A 22,393-nucleotide genomic window follows, 5' to 3' on the forward strand; every position below is an offset into this window, starting at 1 on the left:
GCACCATTCATCAGGAGGTTTTGGACAGAAACACCAGGGCAAACAAAGCCAAATCTGCCCTGCCTTTGCCAGCAAATGTGAATCCAAAAACAACAGGGAATATGTCTGTCAGTGCAAGGAGAGTCAAAATATGTTTACAGCTGTTAACATATAAAAAAAAAACACTGGTATTAAAATACTTCTGTAATAATATAATACAAACAAAAATTGAAATAGCAAAGAGCATAACAGAGATAAGAGTTGTTCAAGAAACAAAACTCTTTCTCTGGTAATAGGTATACTTGATCCCAATGATCTTAGTTGATATTATACAACATGGCCTCTAAGAGACTGGAGGAATGTTGACAGAGAAGTTTACTTAAAGTCTTATGTAACCCGTATGATCTCATCACTGAGCTGCTTCACATTTAATTCCACAGCTATAATTTCTCTGTGTGGCACCTTAATGTAGTTTAAGAGGAACTACCTTCAGTGAGAGGTTGCTAGGGAGCATGGAGAGTATGTCAGATCCTTCCCCGGTCTGGTTGTCTTTGTTGCCAATTTCTATAAATCCCATTTGCAACCTCTGCAAGATCCAAACAAACCATTAGAATAAGAAATGATAAGAATGAGAATTTGTATATTTCAAAAATAAATACAATTATAAATAAACGTTTACCTTATAGTACTCTTTTGTCCTCTTTGAGTCCTTTAAAACATTACGCCATGCAGCTATGATGCGCTTAAGACGACCAGCGTTGACAAGACTCTCAAGTTTTTCCGAGGCAACTAATTAGAAAAGATGTTCATCAGTTTCGCACAGAACACTTGGCAGAGGATAACATGTGGGCTAAATCATGGCAAAAATATTATAATCATTGATCACAAAGTTGAATTCTACTGAATCCTAAGATAAATAAAGCTCAGAAAAAAGTGGCCAAGTCTCAAGAGTGAAATGTGAAAGGGACAAAATTAGTCAGAGGAGTGAGTGTAGTTGGGAAGAAATGTGTCAGGACATTCAGTTTGGACAGATTCCTTAACCACAGTGTATGTATGTTCTGGCATTGTATTCAAGTTAGCTTCCAAAAACAGCCAAAACTCATCAGGAGTACAGAAAATTTGAGTAAGCACTTACCGGCCTGTGTCTTCTTGCGCAATTTTACCCAGTTTAACCATTTAGCAAGTGCAACCAGCTGGCAGTTTCTTTCATGACGCTTCTTTTCCAGGTCCATCTTCAAAGCCAGCTCTGCAATATCTCTCTTACTCTGGGCAGCGAGCCTCTTCCACTTCCTGTCCCAAACATCAAACACAGCTCATCATTAATTCAGTGGAAAGGTAAGCAGGCAGACTGACAGAAACCTGTATTAACCCAACGGCACAGGGGTCAGTAACAATGAAATAATACTGGTGTATTAGTGTTTTCTAATGATGATATCAACTGAAGCTGGTTGGGACATTTAGACAGGGCAGAGTTATTGATTGGATAAAAGGTCAATGTTGTAGAAGTATGCACTGACAATAGACAGGTGAAAGGCAAACTGTGAAATATAATATCCTCATGAACTGTGTTAGCAATGATCCAGAAAAGACTTTAATTTGCATGGGTCAAATTTCTTTATAGAGTGATATCTGAGTCTTTTTTGAGATGTCGTCCTATAAGTCATACCATTTATAAATATATATACTAAAGAATTATGGATTCACAAAGGACATTTAGAGGAAGGCAACTGATGTTTTAGAGCTATTTCTGGATAGCTGAGTGATATTTCAGCCATCACCACTCAGCTCTCTGAATAAATGCTCCACCTGTGCTGGTCTAGTTAGGTTGATTTTAACACAGCACCAGCTGTCTTCAATCACCTAATTGCATCAGAGTAGCAGACTCAGAAAGGTTTTAGTATCCTCACCTGCACTTTTCTTATGGTTCATGGCTCTCAAACCTTGAGGAGAAAAAAAAGGGAGTATTGTTGATTGTTTTCTGGGCTGGTAGTTTTAATCAACCGTCTGCTGTTGTGTCTGCTGAGAGTGACCGCTGGAGTTGAATTTGCTACCATGGCTCTTCCATTTGGGTAAATAAAACACAAGTCTATATTTGGCAAAAATTGGCCTGTGTTACTCTTTTTAAAAAACGTTATTGTTATTCAGGGTGTCTTGGCTTTGCTCTCTGTTGTTATGGGGCTGCATTGGCTTCACTACTCAAAAAGGTAAGATTTCTGTATTATTCCTCAAATGGTTCAACAAAATGAATTTATTGCAATGTCTGTTTATTCCCTGATAGGTTACAATACTGCACATGGCTACTCTCTCGATGGTGACGACTTCGGTAGCGATGAAAGTGGGACTCGCACACAAACTTCAAACATGTTTGATTCTGGAGAACCTTTATTCACCAACCAAGAATCTGTCAGTCCAAGGGATGAAATGCAAGCTCTGAGACGCCACAGCCTTATTTCCCTTCAAGGAAAACCAGAGAACCATGAAAACAATGAGGATTTTAGCTCTGTTACTGGCCTCAGTGAAGACGTGGTACAAAACAACCCAGACTCAGAACATGTCCCTGCCTCCCCAGTGCAGAAATATGAACATAAAGGAGCTGGTAATCAACACCCCTTTGGCCTTTTAGTGGATAAGCACACACAAGAGAAACCTATGGAGGGGACTAGTTTTCAGACAGTAAAAGATTTCAAATGGTTTACAGAAAAACTGAAGAGTTTATTTTTTATTCCAGGAGGTGCCTTTGGTCCACATTTTCAAACTGCACGGGAAACTTTGAAAAATGAGATGGCTGCTAATGCTCAAAATATAAAGGGGGAGACGGACATGGGCTATAGGTCTAATCATACAAAAGAAGTAACCGCCCATGATGACGCCAGTGAAAATGAAGTTTGGAGTGAAGCTATGAATACAGCGTTTGAACAAAATGAAAATGGCGCCAACTACCAAATGCCAGGTGAAAACCCCTCTGTCCCAGATCCTGACGACTCCACTGAAAGTCTCACTTATTCAGGTGTTTATGACAACCAAAACTCTGGCCCAGGGTCTGCTCTCTACCCGAGCCACCCAGAGCATGTTTCAGGTAATTACGGTAGTTTTGACAATTTTGGGGAAAACCCTGATATAAGTGCTTCTTATAAGCAAAATGAAAACTTCCAGTCAAAAAACTTCAATCTCCCTGAACAAATACCTTCTGGCTCATACTATGGAGATGATTTGTATTTTGGTGGCTATGTGACTGCTCCCCCTGTCAGCCTTCCATACAGCCCATCTCAAGATTTACGCTACTACTCAAGCCAGAGATCCAATATAATGCCTTTAACCTCTAAGGTTATCCAACAACCAAAATATGCATCTCACACTGGTGGCCTTGAACTTGGTGAAGATTTCCAAAGTGAGGAGCTAGGCAGAGTGAACTCAGCCAATGACCTGTCTGCACCAATGCCCAGATCTTTGAATTCCTATGCAAAAAGTGTACATGTCAATCCACTGAGAGGTCAATACTACATCCAATATCCGTTACCAAAACGTAGGGAAAGCCCAGCCCAACCATTGGAGGCTTATCAACCGACTGAAAACAAGCAATCAAAGGCTGTAAACCACTCTCCCACCGCCCACCTGCTTGTATCTTCTAGCTCTGTTTCTTCAAGCTCTGATAACATCTTGCCAAAGAGAAGTAGCGGTCATGTAGGAGTTCAAACAAGTAGCCCACATGATGCTCAGCCTCGAGCTTTCAACAAAAAGCAGCCAGTCAGATTCCACCGACTGTTTACTAGGAAACCTTTCAGCTTGCTTCAAGACTCAAGTGGACATGGTGGCTATGTCAGAGACCAGACAGTCGATGTTAGCCCTCCTTTCAACCTGACTGCAAAAGACAGGGAGAAATCAAACCTCTCCCAGCTAAATCAAGCCACTGACACTCAGGGACCAAAACGAATGGCTGACAATTCCATCATTATTCCCATTTCTAGTGGCTTGGATTCAACTCAGAGTGGGATCTCATCCTGGGCCGGAGATGATGTGCATTTGAACTCTCTTACTAACTTGGCTCCGACCTCAGCTTCAGAGAAGCCCTATTCAAGATTTTTTGGCAATGATATACATGGTGTCAGAAACCCCAAGGGCTTATATTCTAAACCACTACGACGAGGTCTTTCTGCAAAAAAAGCTCTGCAGACCTCCATAAAACCAAACAAAGAACAGCAGACTCCAGCCAATGTGAATGAAGAGCCTCGCATTGTGGCCGACCTGCATCTTAAACCACTGTCTGCATCCAAGGTTTCTGATTCTACTTTCAGTGATGTATTTTGGAGGAATGGTGGTCACAAAAAAAGGCTTCCTTCTCAAATGGGCTCAAACAGGTCACCACCATTTGTAAAGGCATATGTTCACAAGTCCAGAAATGATTACAAAAGGAAGAGACTATCTCTATCAAAGACCCATTATTCACCATATCGGCTGGATGAATACAAGAACAATGTTTACCGCAATGTAAAGGATTTGAAGAACAATAAAGAACGATTGAAACCCTTCAAGTGAAGAACAACATGGTATGGAAACATTTTTAAAACGTTGCTTGTAAATATATGAATGTTGTACTTATGATTAATTAGAAGTGAAAGCTTTGACACGCACTTAATTCTGATGTATCAGTTTGAAACTTTAAAATGTAGTTTGAACAAGAAGCTTTTGTAAAGCTTCCTATTAACAATACCTAATGCTCTCATAACTGAATTATTGTTTGTTCTTTTTTCATTAGGATCTGCTGCCATCTTCATCTTCGAGGTAAATCAAGTTTATGTGCTTCTACAAACATCTGCTGTGATAATGAAAGCCATGAAAAAGTGTATTACCTCATCTTGCTGTTGTCACTAGGAGTAAGCTAATCAGCAACTTTAGTGTTTTAGTTGGTTGTTTTTCTTTTCAGTCACAAAGGAAAAGCATAGTCAGTGCCAGTATTTGAGCATTAAAAACTGACTCATGAACGGCAATTTGATATTTCTCAGAACTCATTATAGGGGGATGGTTAAAAATTCCTGTATTTTAACTTTAATTTTGTTAAACTGAAACTTAATTTTGTTTTTATAGGGTGCCCTTAAATCAATTCATCGCGAACACTAACTCTACTTCGTGATTGAGCCTATATCTAATGGCACTTCTCTTTCTTCTCCCTTGAGAAATCCTTGATAAAGTAATCCCATCCCCATGTGGTGATCACAACTGTAATACTGTAGGCATACCTGAAGCAAGAGCTTGTTAAATTGTTCCTGTAACAGCAGTAGGCCTTTTCGAAGAGGCAAAGGGACATCTAGAGGCATACAGATCAGCAGTTATTATACAAGCGCTTAAATCTATTAAACTGTCATTTGAGTCTTAATGTGTGTGATGAATCTGTGCTCAATCTGACAATTGGTGACATGAACAATACTGAACCATAATGTACCATGATGTCATCTGGCTCCATATAGGCACAGTCCGAAGTCCTGTTGCTCAGAGTGGTTGTTGCTGGGAGCTGTTCTTCATCAGCGACAAATTTGTGCCTTAAAAATTGAAATAAAGTTGAACAACCAAACAGATAATCTCCAACAAAAAACGTGGACCTTTGAATGATTGTTATTGGAAGAAGTTGGTCTATTTGGTGATTTATCACAAGATTTTAATTTATTTTATTCTTTATTTGCAAAACCTGTAATGACCACCACTTTAAGTTTGCAAAGAAAATGCTCTAAATGGAAATCTAAGCTGACAAAGACAATATATGATTATCCTTCCAAAATGTTCAAAAACATGTACAATTCCTGTAAATGTGATTGGTAATAAGAACGGAGGATACTGGTGACTAGTTTCCTTAGGGGTGTGGTTTTTGAAAGTCAATATAAGTCTAACGGTGACCTTTAGAAAACCTATGTTAAGTATCTTAAAATGGTGTTAATGTGAGTAAATGGAAAGACTGGACAAGGTAACCGACAAAGGACAACGCAAAGCAATAGGAAACACAATTTGATAAACAAAACACAAATGTATCGTCCAGTTTTATATAAACGTTCCCTCTGAGACATTTTGGCTCAGATATTGAATATCTTATTTGTCCTGGACCTTGATTCTTTACTCCTCCATATTGTTTAGCCTACCATGAATATCACTCCAAAAAAGTTGAGCAAGTGAGCCCCCAAGTGTCCATCCCAAGGAAAGTCACAACAAAGATGGTCTACCTACCAGTCAACATCCTGAAGACTGCCATGTCCCTGGAAGGCCGTGAGTGTTTTTCAGGAACTGTATAGGGTCATTGGGTCAATAAGGCCTATTGCCAAAGAAGCCGAAAAAAAGATGTAAATTACTTTTCATATTCTGAAAATGTTAACATAAGTGATGATAATAGTGAAAAACATAGAGTAGTCTAAGCTCATGTTATATGTAATATTACCTGCAGCAATCTTTACTTAATACATTTTTATGCACGATGACTTAGCCTACCTTATATATTTGTGGCAGGCAGTGTTTTGGATCGCACTCATTTAGAGCAGGCTTTGCGTTTGCCCCAGCCATAGTGTGTCTTTTGACACATTTGCAAAGTCGTTTAGAGTAATTGTAGAAGAATAATCGAGTATCTTAACAAATGTTAACTAACCTCAGTTCCAATTTAGCGTTTGTCAGATTTGGCCTGGTTGTTGCCAGGTAACGAATAAAGTAAAATGTCACATTAGTGTTGGTCAACTAATGTCATGCGGGCTGCGGCAAGATGTAAATGTGACAAAGTGGACAAAATAATCGGTGAAACGCACATTATGTTTTAACTAACACATTGCATACGTGATTTGTATGTGTATAATGCAATGCAAAGTCAATTGATTGTTTATAGCCAGAAAGTAATCACCCAGCGAACGATTTGGTCGGCCACTCTCTGAGCCGAGGCGTTGCCAGGTTGGGCTACTTTTATGCTTTTCAATTAAGTGTGTGGTTTTAAACAATTTAGGTCAAATATGTGATATTTCGGGCAACAATATCACAACTAAATCAAAGCGTTATTCTTATTGACATATTTATGTCGTCATAGCTTTATGATACAATAATTATGAATGTTATCTGATCCAAAATACGTTTATTGTATGTATGACCTCTATACATCACTTTGTCCTGATTGTAACCGTGTTATTTATTTTTATTTGTGTGTCTATTGATAAAACATTACCGTTATCGATGGCGACTCTAAACTCTGACTGTACTGCTTTTTGTCAGTCAAATATGGCAACCCAAGCTGCCCGGAACCACAGAGTATTGTCATTGTTGACAACTGTAGCTCGGATGCAAACTTCTCCAGCTTTCAGAACAATGAAGCTGTCATTCATTTGGTTGGGTTCTGTTGTGGTTTCAACGGGTTGTCTTCAGCGCTAGCTTACTGATGAACCGGGTTAGTTACGTTACTGAGCATCAGTAGCTTGACGTTAGCTAGCTAACAGTTAGCTAAAGACGCAGCAGCAGCATGGGCGATGGCAGCATTACTCCCAGGCTCGTCAACATGAAAGCGTTTCTAGGTTTAGTTGCCGGCGCTGGAGCTTCCTACGGTTTATATAAACTCATTAGCGGGGAGAGTTTTAAGAGAAACAAAAAAAGTGCTGCCAATGAAAGTGCTGGTGTGAGGAGCAGTCAGCCCAGTGAAGGTACCCTGCAGCCGGGCAGCCTGCTGGCCAGAGTGTCCGGACTGGATGTGGTCTGTCCCCGACCTGTGGGGGGTGCTTCAGGTAAGGGCCAGAAGCTTTGACTAACATATCTGATTGCTCCAGCATATTGTGTATCTAAATGATTTCTCTTATGTCCTGTTTGTAAACACAGACTTGCCAGTATATCCCAAACTATGATCTCAAATGTGAGCCTTTGACTGTTAAAGAAAAGCTACTGTGTGTGGTATTCAGTCTCCTCCAGTGCAAAGAGTTACACATATGACAGCTGACAACTCTTTAATTTAAACACAAATACCTGTACACAATGTATATATTTTTATAATATATATAATGTACGTTTCTTATATATTGATTGTTGTATCTGCTTTTATTTTTAATTTATTTTCTCTTAAAGGTCCCATGTCATGGCCATTTCCACTGATCATAATTCCATTGTTGAGGTCTACTAGAATAGATTTATATTGTGCAATTTTCCAAACTCACATTGGTTTCTCATAAAGCATCTCTGTAAACTACGTGTATTATTTTATATGTATATATATGTGTGTGTGTGTGTGTGTATATATGTATTATATTGAATAGGTTTATATTTTTGCACTAATACATCAAAGCACGTTCCTTGTAAGTGAAAGAATGCATTGAGATCTACTGGATTTTGATTCTGAATACCAATAAATGTTTTTTAAATTATTTTCCACCGTAGGTGACCTCGCCCACCAGTCCCCTGGCAACCTGGATCCACAGCACTTGAAAATGCTCCTGTCATGTCTGCAGACCAGCAATAATACAACAGACAGATGTCGGATCCTACTTACGCTAGGAAATTCTGCTGCCTTTACTGTGAATCAGGTACAGTAAGAGTTTACTATCTTAGAAAAACGAAATTCAAGTGTGCTTAGTACTGAGTTTTTCAGCTATGTATTATCATTTTTATTTTCTTCTATTCTAATCCTCCAGAATCTTTTACTGGAATTTGAAGGGATTCATATCATAGCTGGTTTCCTCTCTGATCCTGCACCAGAGGTTAGAGTGCAGACTCTGAATGCTTTGAATAATCTATGTATGAACATCCAAAACCAGGAACAAATAAAGGTATGTCACCATATGCTGTACTGCAAATATCCTGAAATCAGTTGCTGCATACAAAATAGTCTGGTAATATATCCATGCCTGTGTGTCTCATAGGTTTATGTGCCACAAGTGTTGGAGCTGATTGAGATGTCTCCAGTGAACTCTGAGCTCCAGCTTGGTGCTCTCAGGCTGCTGACCAACCTTTCAGTCACAGATAAACATCAACACTTGCTAAAAGGATCAATTACACTTTTACTCTCTCTAGTTGTTGTGAGCAAGGAAACTTTACAGGTTGGTATCTTCAAAGTTGCATCTGAATAATATTATTCACATTTTTCATACCATTTTTTTAATTTTGTAATAGCTCTTGGAAATCAGATAAAAGCTATGAATACAGTATGATTTATCTTCTAATATTTGCCTTCCAGGTTCAGGCTTTGAAAGTCCTTGTAAATCTGTCATCCAATCCAGATATGATGGATGACATTGTTCAAGCTCAGGTAAGAGTAAAGGAAATATAAAAATAATGTATCATGGTTCTGCATTAAGAGGTCAAGAAAATAGAAATGCAGCATCATCTATTTTCTTTTGTAGACACACTGTTGTGGAAGGTGCAGAGTTCTTTTATACATCCTCATTTTGCACTTGTCTTTTCTGCTTTTCTCTGTAGGCGCCAGCTTCTGTTGTGCTGCTGTTTGACGCACGAACAGCCTCTGCCGTGCTTCTACGATTGCTGACGTTCGCAGGGAACTTAAAGGCCTGGAGGGCCTCAGCCCAGGTGGCAGATGAACTGAGGCGGAAGCAGGACTGCCTCTTCCGGGTCATGTTAGATGAGTCTTCCCAGCTCCACAGCAGACTGGTCCAGCTGCTCTCACACCCTGATGTGGAGATTCAGTCCCAGGTGGCTCGCATCTTGACATAGACCTCCTTCTCTGCACACTTGACCCACCCATGCACAGCTTATGCTTTCACACAATTTGCCAAAGCCATCAACCCTTCACCCTTCAATGTCAACTATAAATCTATTGATATAGTCTCATAAAATAGAAGGCTGAGAGGCCTTCTGCTGATATTAAGTTTTCATTTCTTCACTATCTATATTTACAGTGCTCTAGAGATCAGAGATTTTCAAAGTGGGAGTCAGGTCTCCTCAAGGTAGGCTCAAATGAAGGGAAGGGAACATTATTAAAGTAATTATTACTTAAGTTATCAAAGGAGGATCTCATAGAGAAGCCTACATGTGTGTGATTTAGTTGGAGCAATAGTATCGAGAGACATCTTTTTTCAGGTTTTTTTTTTTCTGCTTTACCAGAGTCAGAAATACCATAGGACAGACCTATTATGTATTTTTTGTCTGAAGTTTTGTCAAACGGTAATATTAGACTGATTTAGCTTAATTGGAGCTAAAATAGCCATGAAATAGCATAATCATGATCCCATAGGAATTTTGTGAGGAGGCCGAAAAGCGTAAGACTTTGAAAACCCCTGCTCTACATCAATATTTTCGTCACAATTAAGTTAATTATCCATCACACCTCACCAGCCATATATACACTTTCTTTCACTAAAATGAATTGATGAGCAACCAGTGAGCAGCAGCAGACCATTCATGCAATATAACGTAAAACAGACAACCTCTCACTGTCTTTTCCTGCCACCTGCAGCTTATTCTCATGACCAGAAAATGTTTTCCTTCAAAGATCCACAGTGCCCTCCCTTCTGAGAAAGTCATGTACTCTCTCTGAAGGCATGTTCCAGGTGACATTTCGGAACCCAAACCCACTGCCAAACATTTTCTAGAGAATGTGTCAGAACGACCTGCGCAGCTCGACCAAACCACCCTCTGAGGCTCAGAGAGACGCTTACTGTAGATGGAGAGCCGTACACCTTAGCATGCCTTGGAGACAAGAATGGCTCATTTATCAACATGTTGGATTGAAAGATCATGTTCTTCAATAATCTTTGGTTTATGTAATTCATTTGAGAATCAGTGCATCATGACTAGTCAAAGATCCGTCTGTCGGGAAGAACTTGTAGCTGAAACCTTACCTCCACATTAAGAAGAGCCACCAAAGTGGATGGGACACCTTCAATAATTAACTTGGTCATATGCACAGAAATTACAGAGATGCATGGAGGCAAGACAAAGGGAGATTCAATTACACAAAATACTGCAAGTTATAATAAATGGATAACATATAATATTAATTAAATGGAAAATATTATACATTTGTGGCAGTAATTACAAATGAATACACTGAATGTAAATGGTAAGGATACAACGTGAGTAAAGTTTGACATCAAAGGGGCACCAACCTCAGCTTCCTGGGAAAAAACCAGGACGCGACTGGTGGCGTTGCATCTCTCAGACACGCCGGCAATACCCCAGGGAGGAGCGGGGGGGAAGTAGCAAGGGAAAAGGATGTGCTGTGATTGTTTCAGCTAACACACATATTGTGCAGATGCGCAGCTTGAAAATGAATGGAGGGGTTGACCTCTTACAGAGTAGCCTGTAATAGTAATTCCTTTGTTTTCTAACCATTAGTATATTTAAACATTTTTCTGCATACAATGGTTATTGAATAACAAAAGAGATAGAATGTTAAGTATGCACTCACAGTAAGTGAAAGGCTAGAGCTGTGGGTCATCGGCTCTCTTGTAGTATAGAGTGAAAGTGCATGAAAGAAGGGATTATCTCAGAATATGATTTTTAATGCAAGGATTTTATGATATGAGCCTGTCCAGGTGTAATGAAATGCTGCACATTTTACTGACCTTATTGAACCCAAATCCTAAAAATCTCTCAGGCACTATGGTTTACCAGAACAGCAGGAGGCTGATTTACTTGTGACCTAGATTATAAGATTTATTTAATGAAGCTTTTTGCCTATCAAATGACAAATGTTTGTTGTGTTTGTTTGAATGGTGCAATAAATACCCTACAAGACAAGATCTGTATATCAACATCCTTATTTCTGTTGTTTTCTTAAAAATATGAATCTAGTAGCAATGACTGAATTTGTGTCAAGCTCTGCTGTTGTTGGCTGGTAGGCGGTGCAATTGGGTCTGCCTTTTTGCTTTGAATACTTGCTTTAAGAACCCTACCATGAAGTAGAGAATGTAGTACAAGCTTTAATTTCTAGCCGGTTACTTTAACAGTATTTTCTCTGGTCTCCTTTACAACTGTATCTTCATTTCTTTCAGAATGCTGTTCCTGGAGTTGTGAAAATGTAAAAAGTAAATGTTATTCACTGTTTAATAGAAAATAGTGTAAATAACTGCTACACTTAAATCCTACATTTTCCATGATGCAACTTATATGTATTCCAGTTGTTCCCTGGCTCCTTAAAAAACAAGCTCAAAGCATTTCTTTCAAACTCCACACCTCAACTTGTAGCTCAGGCTTCCTTTGAGAAAATTCTCCATTCAATTTTAAATTATTTTCTAAGACATTAGAAAGTTCCTTGCAGAGCCTTTAATATGATTTAGACTACAACGGGTTGCATAGGCTTGAAGAGTTGTACACCCCATGAATTAAATTACATTCATATGTAAGATGTGTGGAACAGCCTACATTCATCAGTCAACTTGTATATTTATATTAAAGTTGTTTTCTTCTCGACGGATTTCTATTGTATCAATTACTAATTGAATGATTTATGGTGTATTACCTTTAGTGTCCTTAATTTGTAAAGCAATTACATTGAACAATTACACGAGTAGCCTATGCATATTTGGGTATTGGCCTACAGAAAAATATTTGCAAATGTATAATTTTGACAAATCACTGAGTCCAAGAAAATTCTTGATTTGTGCGATGTAGGCACGGATGATGATTTCGACGACAACCTTTAAAATGAGGCTTATTTAACAGTGATGATGCTCTCAGGTCTTTGTCTCCCCCCTCCCTCGCAGGCCCACAGCGTCCTCCCCCTCCCAACAACGAGATGACCATCGCCGGATCCTGCTGAGCCCGAGCAGAGTCACAGAGGCGGGCGACAGCACCCAGCGCACGGATCAGAAAGCGAGGACGAAGGGGGGCGAAAACATTTGGGATTAGCAGCATCAACTATGAACATCCACCACGTTGAGTAGCAGCAAAACGAAGCTCTCACACCTTAAATCGCGTCGAGGATGAGCGGGACTGCAGCGGCCACCGGATCGGCTTCCTGCCGTTTCGCCCACTATTTTGTTGAGTGTGGAGTGGACACGGAGACGGGCCTGGAGCCGGACGATGGAGCAGGTACATGGTCTACAAACACCCCCCAAACAAATCCATTTAAACTCATACACATCCGTGGACACGTTTCATGTCATTTAAAAACATGTAATGTTGGCCTGTATGTGTAGAGGTGACATCTATTTAAATGTGTTTTGATTGGACACCACATTCCTCTTCCTTTCACAGGGTTGTTGACAACATAATATCCTGTACAAAATGGCATGTACATTACATTTTACCTCCAAAAAGATTTTCTCAAAAAAATTCGATTAGAATGTGCTATTATATAATGGCAGGATTTCAGTATTTAAGATATATTTTAAATGTAACAGATACCTAACACAATATTCAATTAATTTTTCCATAAACACATGATTTGAAGCAATAACCTAAAATGACCATTTTACAATCATCCATAGTCCTGTCCTTTTGTATTATCCCTGCTTGAAGAGACGCATTACCATTGTGACCATTGTGTTCATTGTGTTTTCATCATATTTTCAGCAGCATCATCACAAGGCAAGTGAAAATATAGCTTTGTTGGTTTCTGCAAGTCATCCACTGTTACTGCTACACCTGGATAAGGAATAGCAAAGATAGGGTTTAATAGAAAGCGGACAAGATGTTGTCCTATAGCACTGGAGCACATATGGAGCATCCAGGCAATGGATCGTGCATAACAACAGGAATGTGTGTTAGAACGAGCTCCCAGATTACACTGTTAGTGTTTTGTAAACCTAAAAGTATAAGAAATGATCATCTGTGAGACATTTAGTTTTTCTGTTCAGCTCTTTATGCTGTCAAACAGATGGATTTCTCCTTTCATCCATCAAAACACATCTGTCCTTTTCTTATATAAAAAAAAAAAACAAAGATGGGAGGAAATGGTTGATGTGATGTAGGTGGATGTGGGGGTTGCCAAGGTGATGACAGCTGCAGTGCTACTCGTGATGGTTTATTTGTGGTTGAAAGCTTCTCAGCTGTTATAGGAATAGAGACCCCAAGTGGTGCTGCTTCTCTCCCACTCAGTTGTTGACACTCATCTAGGTGAGGTGAGGACAGATTCACCCAGGAGCCCTCTGTGCACCCGTTCTGCTCTGAGTCTTTGTGAGGAAAGGGCTGCTCAGGTGTGTTCATTACCAACTCTTTCCAGGATCTCAAACAATAGTCACGCCCTTTCTTCTCCCAGTGTTCTTGGTAGCAGAAATCTAACTCATGTAGAGCAGCTCGTCAGGGGCAAGATGGCAGGCAGATCTTCTTTCTCTTTCAGCCAAATGTCTTTTAGAAAACAGTGTGTTTAGGGTGAGCTGTGTACTGCGAGTGAACACAAGGCTTTGCTGCAGATTAATTACTGCTCTAACTTACCATCAGGGGCTTTGATATCAGACTCCCTGTGGCGAGTGGCAGCTCTGCTGGCCGGTGTATCTGAGCTCCACCAATCTGATTATATAACAGCAGGTCATCTCAGACCCACTGCAGCAGGGGCTCCGCTCTCCTTTCAAGGGATTTTCTGTCTGACAAAACCTACATTTTCTGCAAGCTGTAGTCAAGCAATGTTTATTCTATCTTGTGCATCTGAAAGTGTAGGGATGTGTGAGTTGATACAGCATCTCTGTATTGCATAGACTAATAACACAATGTGTGAGAGTATGACTACCGAGAAACAGTCTGCCCTTGTTGGCTTCTCAATAGACGCCACTGTGTTTTCTGCAGCCTAATCAAATGTCACGTGGTTTTGCCTGATGCTGGATGGCCGATGCTTCAGCAGCAGACTGTCACTGGGGGATGACATCACAGAAGGGCGAGAACTCCCTGCCCTTACATTCAAGTTTCGTATAAGAATTTACACTTTTAATGTTCACAGAAAATAAAAACTGATTGCAAAGAGGTGTATACGTTTTGCACTTGTTTTACTGTACGGAAACATTCCAGACAGTTAATTTATTTTTAGGCACTCAACACTTACATTCTTTATTTTAAGCAAACAAGCCCTGCACCATGTCTGTGTCTCAGGCTGAGATTTATCTTTGTGATGTCACTTGATTCATCCTCTAATGCGTGGACAAATCTCTAATATCAAAGACAGAGTGAGTTTAATTATTTTAGCCAGAAAAGAACAACTCCTCGTCATTCAGTGCCAGCTGAAATGTTCTGTCTTTTTAATCTCTTTTGCTTTTTATATCGGTCCTCATCTACTCATGTAATGATTTGTGATGAGTGGGACGGTGGGGGTAATTCTGTTGGTGAGCATGACAGATGTCTAGCTTTATGGCCGTTCAATCAACCCTAATGAAGTGTGCCTGTTTTAGGGATGGGGCATCATTCAGTGAGGTAAACCTGTGTGATGGATCTCTACACAGTGGACTGAATATGAAACACTTTGTTGTTGTTGTCTTAAAGATTATAGTGACAGTGTTAATGAATGAATATACTTAGGGTTAGAGCTGAAACAGTACATGTATGAAACAATTAGTCAATAGACTGAAAATGAATCATTACATTTTGTTAAACAATGACACAAAAAATCAAACCACAAATGCCAAATATGAACTAGTTTCAGCATCTCTATTATGAGATTCATCAGATTTTCTTTGTCTTATGTGAAATTAAATGTAATGTTTTTAGTTTTAGCACTGCTGGTCAGACAAAGCAGGAGTTTCTAGGCGTCACATTTGGTTTTAGGAAGTTGTAAAAGACAGTCATTTTCAGCTAAAAGATTAATCAAGATAATAATAGGGATATTAAATGATTATTACAATAATTATTGGTTGCAGCCCAGGTCATACATGGTTTCTACTGTGTGTATGTGTTCATGTGTTTAAAGGACTAAGCATGCTAATTACAGCCTCACTGAAACAGACATTTAGGCATTCATCCGAACACAAAAACAAACATCCCTCTCCTACCCGGTGTTGTTAACGCAGAGAAAGAGAGCGGCTCCTGCTGAATGGGGTCTCTGCACGCTGTGTGGTGGGAACTCTTGCCAAGTGGCATGTTGGTGTTTTTTGGGGTCAGCTAATGAAACTCAGGATGACGTAAAGCGCTGACGAGCTTCGTCTTGATGGCTATTTTTCGAAGCCCCAGCGGAAGGTGATACCATGGCAACTAGGTGCTCGATGCCTTTCAGCGCCAACACCAATTTGTGTCTTTCGCAAAGAACATTGACTCCCCCTCTCTTCACTGTGATCCATTAACTTCTGTCTCCCACTTGTGAATGTGACTCAGTAAAACTTGAAGTGGTGCTCCTCTCTCAATCTGCAGTTTCCCCTCTTAGGTTGATATGCAATGTTCCTGAATGCTGAATAAGTGTGTCAATATGACACCCGAGAGAAATGCTACTTTGCCATTTGTTTTTGTTCTTGTAATGCAATGGTGTCAGTTAAAGCTGAACACAGTGAAATGGGGAATACAGTGAGGAGTACTGTCCAAGGGCATCCCCCTCCTGAAAGTGGCTGAATAATGAATGTTCCTTATTCACTACTGTCAATCCATTACTCACGCTGAATCATACACACGCATTTTATTTTCTATCTTCAGCAGCTCCTCTTCCTGTGCTCATGCTCACAGACAGCACTCTTTATGTAACCAGAGCTAGATGCTGACACGAGGTGCAGAGACTGAAAAGAGGAGAAACCTGAACCAGTCAGGGCAACAAATCAGATCTGAGTATTGTGACTGTAGGAATAGAGTTTTCTTGCATCCAATCCTTTCATGCACATGTAGCTGTGCTATAGAAATCTGTAATTCTTTGTCCTCAGCCTGAGCGCGTTTGGTGTATTAAAAGCAGCATATTTTATCCTCTGCTCTCTCTACAAGCATAAAGAGTTTCCTTCTGCAGGGATGAGGGGTGTTGTACTGCATTTCCAGTGTGTCTCTATTATGAGTGGAGTTACATAACACTTGGAAGGATTTTCCCTTTTTGCTGCAGAATTGTCCTTGCTGTCAACAAAAGATGAACTTCCTCTTTCAGGTTCAGCTTTTTCCTGAATCAAAGCTGTGGTCTTTCGGTGATGTCCTCTGTTCTGTCCTTTGCATCATGTAATGAAGTTTGTCTCAGCAGAGGTGAAAGCAAACATCCTTCTGTAATAATATGGTAATCCTTAAACTCGTTTTTTTCTGTGCCACTGTTTGTCTTTCAGGCGAGGGCTTTGAGCAGAGCCCCATCCGACGCTCGTTCAAGTCAAAGGTTCTGGTGCACTACCCCGAAAGCACAGACAAGAACCCCTTCAATAAAGATGCCATCAACATGGTGAGATCTTGGATTGCACTTAAATGTTTTCTTTCAGTGTCGATCTTAGTGGAAATGAAATGCCTTGTTGGTTTGTATGCCAAATCTTTTTGTGTATAAGTACATTTGTCAAATTGCAAAAAGAACAACATGATAACAATATTATCTTGAACATTTTTATTTAGAGCCATTTATCTTCGCTTGTCGCTGCTTCTCATAGAATATACTCTCAAACTCTTGATTGAAAAGAATGTCAGGAGGATGAAAGCAAAATACTTCAAAATAAGTCTGCCAGTAGACACCACAGTATTTTGTGCTATATATTTATAGTATTGGTCAAATGTGTGGTCTTGTCAACGTTTTCCAGGGTCATTGGGTTTTCAGACAACAAATGCAACACAACATAGAAGAAATACTTGTCTCGGGGAAATGACATATACTGTACATTAAATCAATTATCATACCCAGTTGTCGCATATTGAACAAGAAGGGTTACTTGTTTAGCTTCTTTAATGGTGGATTTGTTTACATCATCCAGGATTGGCTTTAGTTTAGTATACAGCAACAAGAGAATGGTTTAAAAGTTTACAACTACTCTTAGTTATTGAGGTTGTTATTTTGTGTCACATTTGAATACCAACTTTGTTCTTAACCCTCTTTTTTTTGCCTCCTCAGCTCTGTATGCCGAGGGGTCTTTCCTTCCGCACGCAGGCAGAGAGGCATGATTTTCAGTTTCACTCCTTCACAATGTCTTTTGACGACGGCACACGTTCCTACGGCTTTGTGCACACCTTCTACGAGGAGGTGACCAGTGCTCAGATCATCACTGCCATGCAGACCCTTTTCCAGATGCACCACGTGGAGCACCATTCAGCTTCGTCTGCCTCTTCTCCCTCTTCCTCGTCTTCGTCTGCCTCCTCGCCCTCCACCTCCAGCATGGACTCGCTCGTGAGCAGCCTGGATGAGTCGGACGCTGAGTCTGTGGCCGGGCTCTCCGCCTGCCTCGGTTGCGCGGGGTCATACGATCCAGCTCGGGACACTCTGTACGTGTCCAAAGCGCTCTGCCTGCTCACGCCGCTCCCCTTCCTTCACTCTGCTCGTCAGTTTCTGTCTCAGCTGCACCAGGCTGTGACCTCCCACACAGCCCCTCCCCTCCCTATAGAGAGCTACATCCATAACATCCTGTACGAGGTGCCGCTGCCCCCCCCCGGCAGGTCTCTGAGGTTCCACGGGGTGCAGGGGCCCATCGTGTGCCAGCGGCCCGGGCCCGGAGAGCTTCCTCTGGGGGAGTTTCCTCTTGGGGAGGCCTTCTCACTGCTGGGTGTGGACAATATGGTGCAACTTATTACCTGTGCACTTTTGGAGACGCAAATTCTGCTTTGCTCTAAAGGTGAATGTTCAGTTGTTAGCATGGTTGAGATGACACATGAAATTCCCTGTTATTGCCAAATGTACAGATTATCTCAAGATATTAATAAAGTCATTAAGATAAACTTTTATAAATGTTATATTGATTAAAACACTTCCAGCAGATCCATTTGCAGAAATTAGAAACATCTCTAGCAAATCAGCTGTTTAACGCTTAACAAATTACCATTATTAGCATGACATATTTTAATTTAAAAATGTACTCTACCTTTAACCTAGATGTAACCTTCCGCAACAGCATAGCAGATGGGTTTGAGGTTAAACAGATTAGAGAAACTGACTTTGCAACTTAATGAGTGTGGAGTATCCCCTCAGTTATCAGGCTGTGCTCTGTAGCATCAAATCAAGAATATGAACAAAATACTTCTATATGCAACTTCTGTAAATTGATTTGTTATAAAACTGTTAAAGGAAATGCAATTATTTCCCTGACAAGGAGACCATCCCTAGATATTATATTTTATTCCCCCATGCTAATATCCTATTGCTCTCTCTCGTCCTTCTCATCCTCTTAGACTACCAGCGTTTGATGACAGTGGCCGAGGGCATCACCACTTTGATATTCCCATTCCAGTGGCAACACATCTACCTGCCCATTGTTTCTGCCCCGCTGCATCACCTCCTGGAGGCTCCTGTGCCGTTCCTGATGGGCATCCAGCGCAGAGAGGGAGCTCAGCGCTCCTCCCTCCACCTACCACACGAGGTACACAACTAAACAAGGGTTATATATATGTATGCATCTGTAAGACAAGGCAATTCAATGTGCTTAATAGGAGAATGTAAACACATTCAATATGTTAAGCAAAAGACGATAAGAAAAACATTGTATTGACATTTTATATATTAGTAAACAAAAAGCGAGAAGATCTCTAGCATCCTTTGTTAGCACTTAAGGTTGCAGACACTTGGTAAAAATGTAAAAATAAGGATTTAATGATGTTTTGTTGAACTGAAATGTTTTTGCATCCATTTTCTAAACCTCTCTGTTATGCATGCGTGACAATTTGCCCTCTGTCTCGGGCATGTCAAATTGAAACGATACATTTCCTCGATCCAGCGTCTGAGATCACTTTATGTCTGAGATCACTTTATGTTGCATGAAAATCTCACTGAAGCCTCTTTGATGTCGCTCTGCCCCAGAAAAGATACAGTTGAAAGACAGCCTGGGGGTTGGGGGGGGGGGGCAAGCATGAGAGATCCAGAAAAATGGGCGTCGCTGAATAATTAATGAGAATTAGGGATTCCTTAAGCTGTGCAATTGTGATAATTTGCAAGGTTTTAATTATTTTAATAATGTATTTAGAATTTGGTTGGATTGTGGTTTCTTATTTTCTCATTTTGACACAGTTTGGCTCACATGGTCCAAATCCCTACACTAATTTGGTCTTTCTAAATATCTACAGGCTGGAAGAATTCTGAATGCTCATCTTTTCTTGTCCTTTAAAACATGTGATCTTCCTAATGGAATGAAAGAGACGATGTAAAGACATTGCCTAAATAGTAAAGACATTAACTAGGAGGATGAAGCTGCACAGAGTAAGAGGAAGCCTGTAACCGTCTGATGTTCAGTACATCACGTCCCCCTGAGGCTGTAAACTGACTGTCTGAGGTCACCGCTGAAGGTTGAGTTGCTGCTGACTGTGGCATGCTCCACTGCTGCTTCAGAAGCTGTATTTTTAAACAGTGCCTGTGTTTCTCACAAAGTTCTTTACTTCATTGCTCAGCATCTTCTGGCTCATGCTTCTGATCCCGTGTGACAGCCTGATATCAAAGATTTCCACAATTTCCCCCGTTGCTGTGATAACAGTAATCAGTAGATAATCCTTCACATGCTAATATCCTCTGAGGTTGTTTCATGGTGAAATGCCACAAAACTATTAATGGAAGGTAAATCTTCATCTCTGATCTTAATTGGTTGTGAAGCTCAGCAAAATTGTCATTGGCTAAACCTGTTAGGATTTTCTTATGGAAGAATTGGATTAAAAGTGTTTTTCATGTTTTTGTAACTCTCTTGTTTGTTCCTCCCACACAGGCTAACATGTGCTTTGTGGACATTGACAATCGCTGTGTTGAGGCCCCCGAGGCCCTCCCAGAGTTTCCAAACCATGCCGAGCTGATCCAGGAGCTGAGTGAGGTACTGCTGCATTTCGGACTTCCTCCACAGGGCGGTGTGACCAAAAAGCCTTACACTGCGTCCCCTCGCATGAGCAGCCTGGTGCTGGAGGACCTGATGGAGGACAGGAGGAACGGGAACCTGGGAGGTGAGGAGCTGGCAGTGCTGGAGAGGCTGCAGGCTCTGGCGCGGAGGTGTGGAGGAGAAAAGATGTCAGATGCAGGGAAGACGCTGGAACACGTGTTTGAGGAGGAAGAGGAGGAGCTGAAGGCGGCAAAGCTGAACATTCAGCTGAGGGAAGTGTTCGCTGGACGGTTTTCTGCCATGTTTGGCAGGTATGAGGAGTTTGTCATCCACAGCGCGCTGGATTTGGATTCCTGGTTGAGCAACCGAGAGGGGACGTTGACCTTTGACAAGGTACCCAATTAGATGGCAATCAAACTATCAAATCAATCAAACTATATTATTCATGCCAACTTATTTTCATGTATGATTACTTTTTCTCTGTTTAAAATCATTTGGATTGTTATGAAAAACAATAAATCCCTTCCCATTTTGGATTGGTTCTCCTTCAGCTAATAATCATTGTTTTGCCATCCAATGTTTCAGGGTTCCTTCCTCTCCGGTAAGCCTGCGACCCACTTGCACTTCCTGTCCCGGTTCCTGGAAACATCCATGTTTTCTTCCTTCGTGGATGGGAAGGTGATATCTCGCTGGGCGGACAGAGAGCCACTGCAGCAGCTGTTTGACAGCCGTCTGGAGAGGGATCGACTGTACAATACAGACGAGGAGGAATCCCGTAACTGTCGCTACAGGAAGTGCACCACAGGCTTCGAGTCAGGTACTGTAAAGATGCTCATGAACAAAACAGGCAATCACATCTATTCAGTTGAAAGTACTGGGCATTTAATAGTAACTTACATTATTAGATACAGCCATTTAAAGGAGCTGTGCATTTAAATCACAATCTATTACCAGGAGTTACATCTGGATGTTTCTTCAGCATCTGGGTGGTATATACTGATAAGGAGGAGAGGGCTTTGTGTAATTTAAAACAATTTGGAAAGTGCACTGATTGCAATTCAATCCGGCTGTGTCACTGCTTGTGAAGCAGAGACTAAATGTCTGCTTCTGAGATGTTGTGACATTATGTTACTCCATGCTGTTCAAATCCACCCTTATCATTACTTTCATGACTCATCGTATACACAGTACATGTCGATACTGTTAACATTGCTGGGTGTGTCTCTGCAGCCCAGGCCGTTGAGCGCAGACTCCTGAAGGCTGACCACACCGCCATACACCCCCACCTGCTGGACATGAGGATCGGCCAGGGTCGCCATCAGCCAGGTTACTTCCCCAAGCTGCAGGCCGACGTGCTCACACAGGGACAAAACACCAACAAGTGAGCAATCTTTTCTGCTGTTATTTTACGTAAAAAAATAGGTCTCCAACCAGAGCTTCTTGTGACCCAGGCCAAGGAAATGCAACGAGTAGCTCAATATACATTTTTCATTTAAACCAATATATCCACATACATTGAAAGACAGGAAAAATTCACATAGGAATACAAAGTGGTTTGATGCTGATCTTGAATAATCAATCAATCAATCAATCAATCAATCAATCAATTAATGTTTATTTATATAGCCCAATATCACAAATGTTACATTTGTCTC

General features: G+C 40.7%; 4 protein-coding genes across 4 annotated transcripts in view; 3 read left to right on the plus strand and 1 right to left on the minus strand.

Moving 5' to 3' along the window:
- fbxl13 (F-box and leucine-rich repeat protein 13) overlaps positions 1-6,261 on the minus strand; it is a gene marked incomplete at its 5' end in the record, with an annotated part of 16,259 nt that extends 9,998 nt beyond the window's left edge. The window contains 7 exon segments of the mRNA XM_079680441.1: positions 467-565; positions 659-768; positions 1,115-1,269; positions 5,214-5,281; positions 5,417-5,513; positions 6,190-6,231; positions 6,233-6,261. Coding sequence (XP_079536567.1) covers positions 467-565; positions 659-768; positions 1,115-1,269; positions 5,214-5,281; positions 5,417-5,513; positions 6,190-6,231; positions 6,233-6,261 — 600 coding nt within the window.
- LOC307039680 (uncharacterized protein) lies at positions 1,834-5,731 on the plus strand. Its single transcript, XM_079681994.1, has 5 exons — positions 1,834-2,048; positions 2,125-2,183; positions 2,258-4,523; positions 4,733-4,758; positions 5,442-5,731. Exons 1-3 carry the CDS (start codon positions 2,032-2,034, stop codon positions 4,510-4,512), a joined length of 2,331 nt encoding a protein of 776 aa, XP_079538120.1. The 5' UTR covers positions 1,834-2,031; the 3' UTR covers positions 4,513-4,523; positions 4,733-4,758; positions 5,442-5,731.
- The window catches only part of LOC307039679 (DENN domain-containing protein 5B-like), a 23,936-nt gene continuing 7,653 nt past the window's right edge, over positions 6,111-22,393 (plus strand). Inside the window, exons 1-8 of the mRNA XM_079681993.1 lie at positions 6,111-6,228; positions 12,639-12,966; positions 17,085-17,194; positions 17,849-18,563; positions 19,117-19,304; positions 20,634-21,131; positions 21,324-21,555; positions 21,969-22,119. Of these exons, the coding sequence (XP_079538119.1) occupies positions 12,858-12,966; positions 17,085-17,194; positions 17,849-18,563; positions 19,117-19,304; positions 20,634-21,131; positions 21,324-21,555; positions 21,969-22,119 (2,003 nt within the window). The 5' untranslated portion in view covers positions 6,111-6,228; positions 12,639-12,857. The remainder of the gene's footprint in view (positions 6,229-12,638; positions 12,967-17,084; positions 17,195-17,848; positions 18,564-19,116; positions 19,305-20,633; positions 21,132-21,323; positions 21,556-21,968; positions 22,120-22,393) is intronic.
- armc10 (armadillo repeat containing 10) lies at positions 6,230-11,673 on the plus strand. The gene is made up of 6 exons (XM_079681998.1): positions 6,230-7,712; positions 8,356-8,501; positions 8,610-8,744; positions 8,838-9,014; positions 9,152-9,223; positions 9,394-11,673. The coding sequence occupies exons 1-6, from the start codon at positions 7,454-7,456 to the stop codon at positions 9,643-9,645; spliced, it is 1,041 nt and encodes a 346-aa protein (XP_079538124.1). The 5' UTR covers positions 6,230-7,453; the 3' UTR covers positions 9,646-11,673.

Source organism: Notothenia rossii (assembly GCF_949606895.1).
Source record: "Notothenia rossii genome assembly, chromosome: 5".
Lineage (NCBI taxonomy): Eukaryota > Metazoa > Chordata > Actinopteri > Perciformes > Nototheniidae > Notothenia > Notothenia rossii.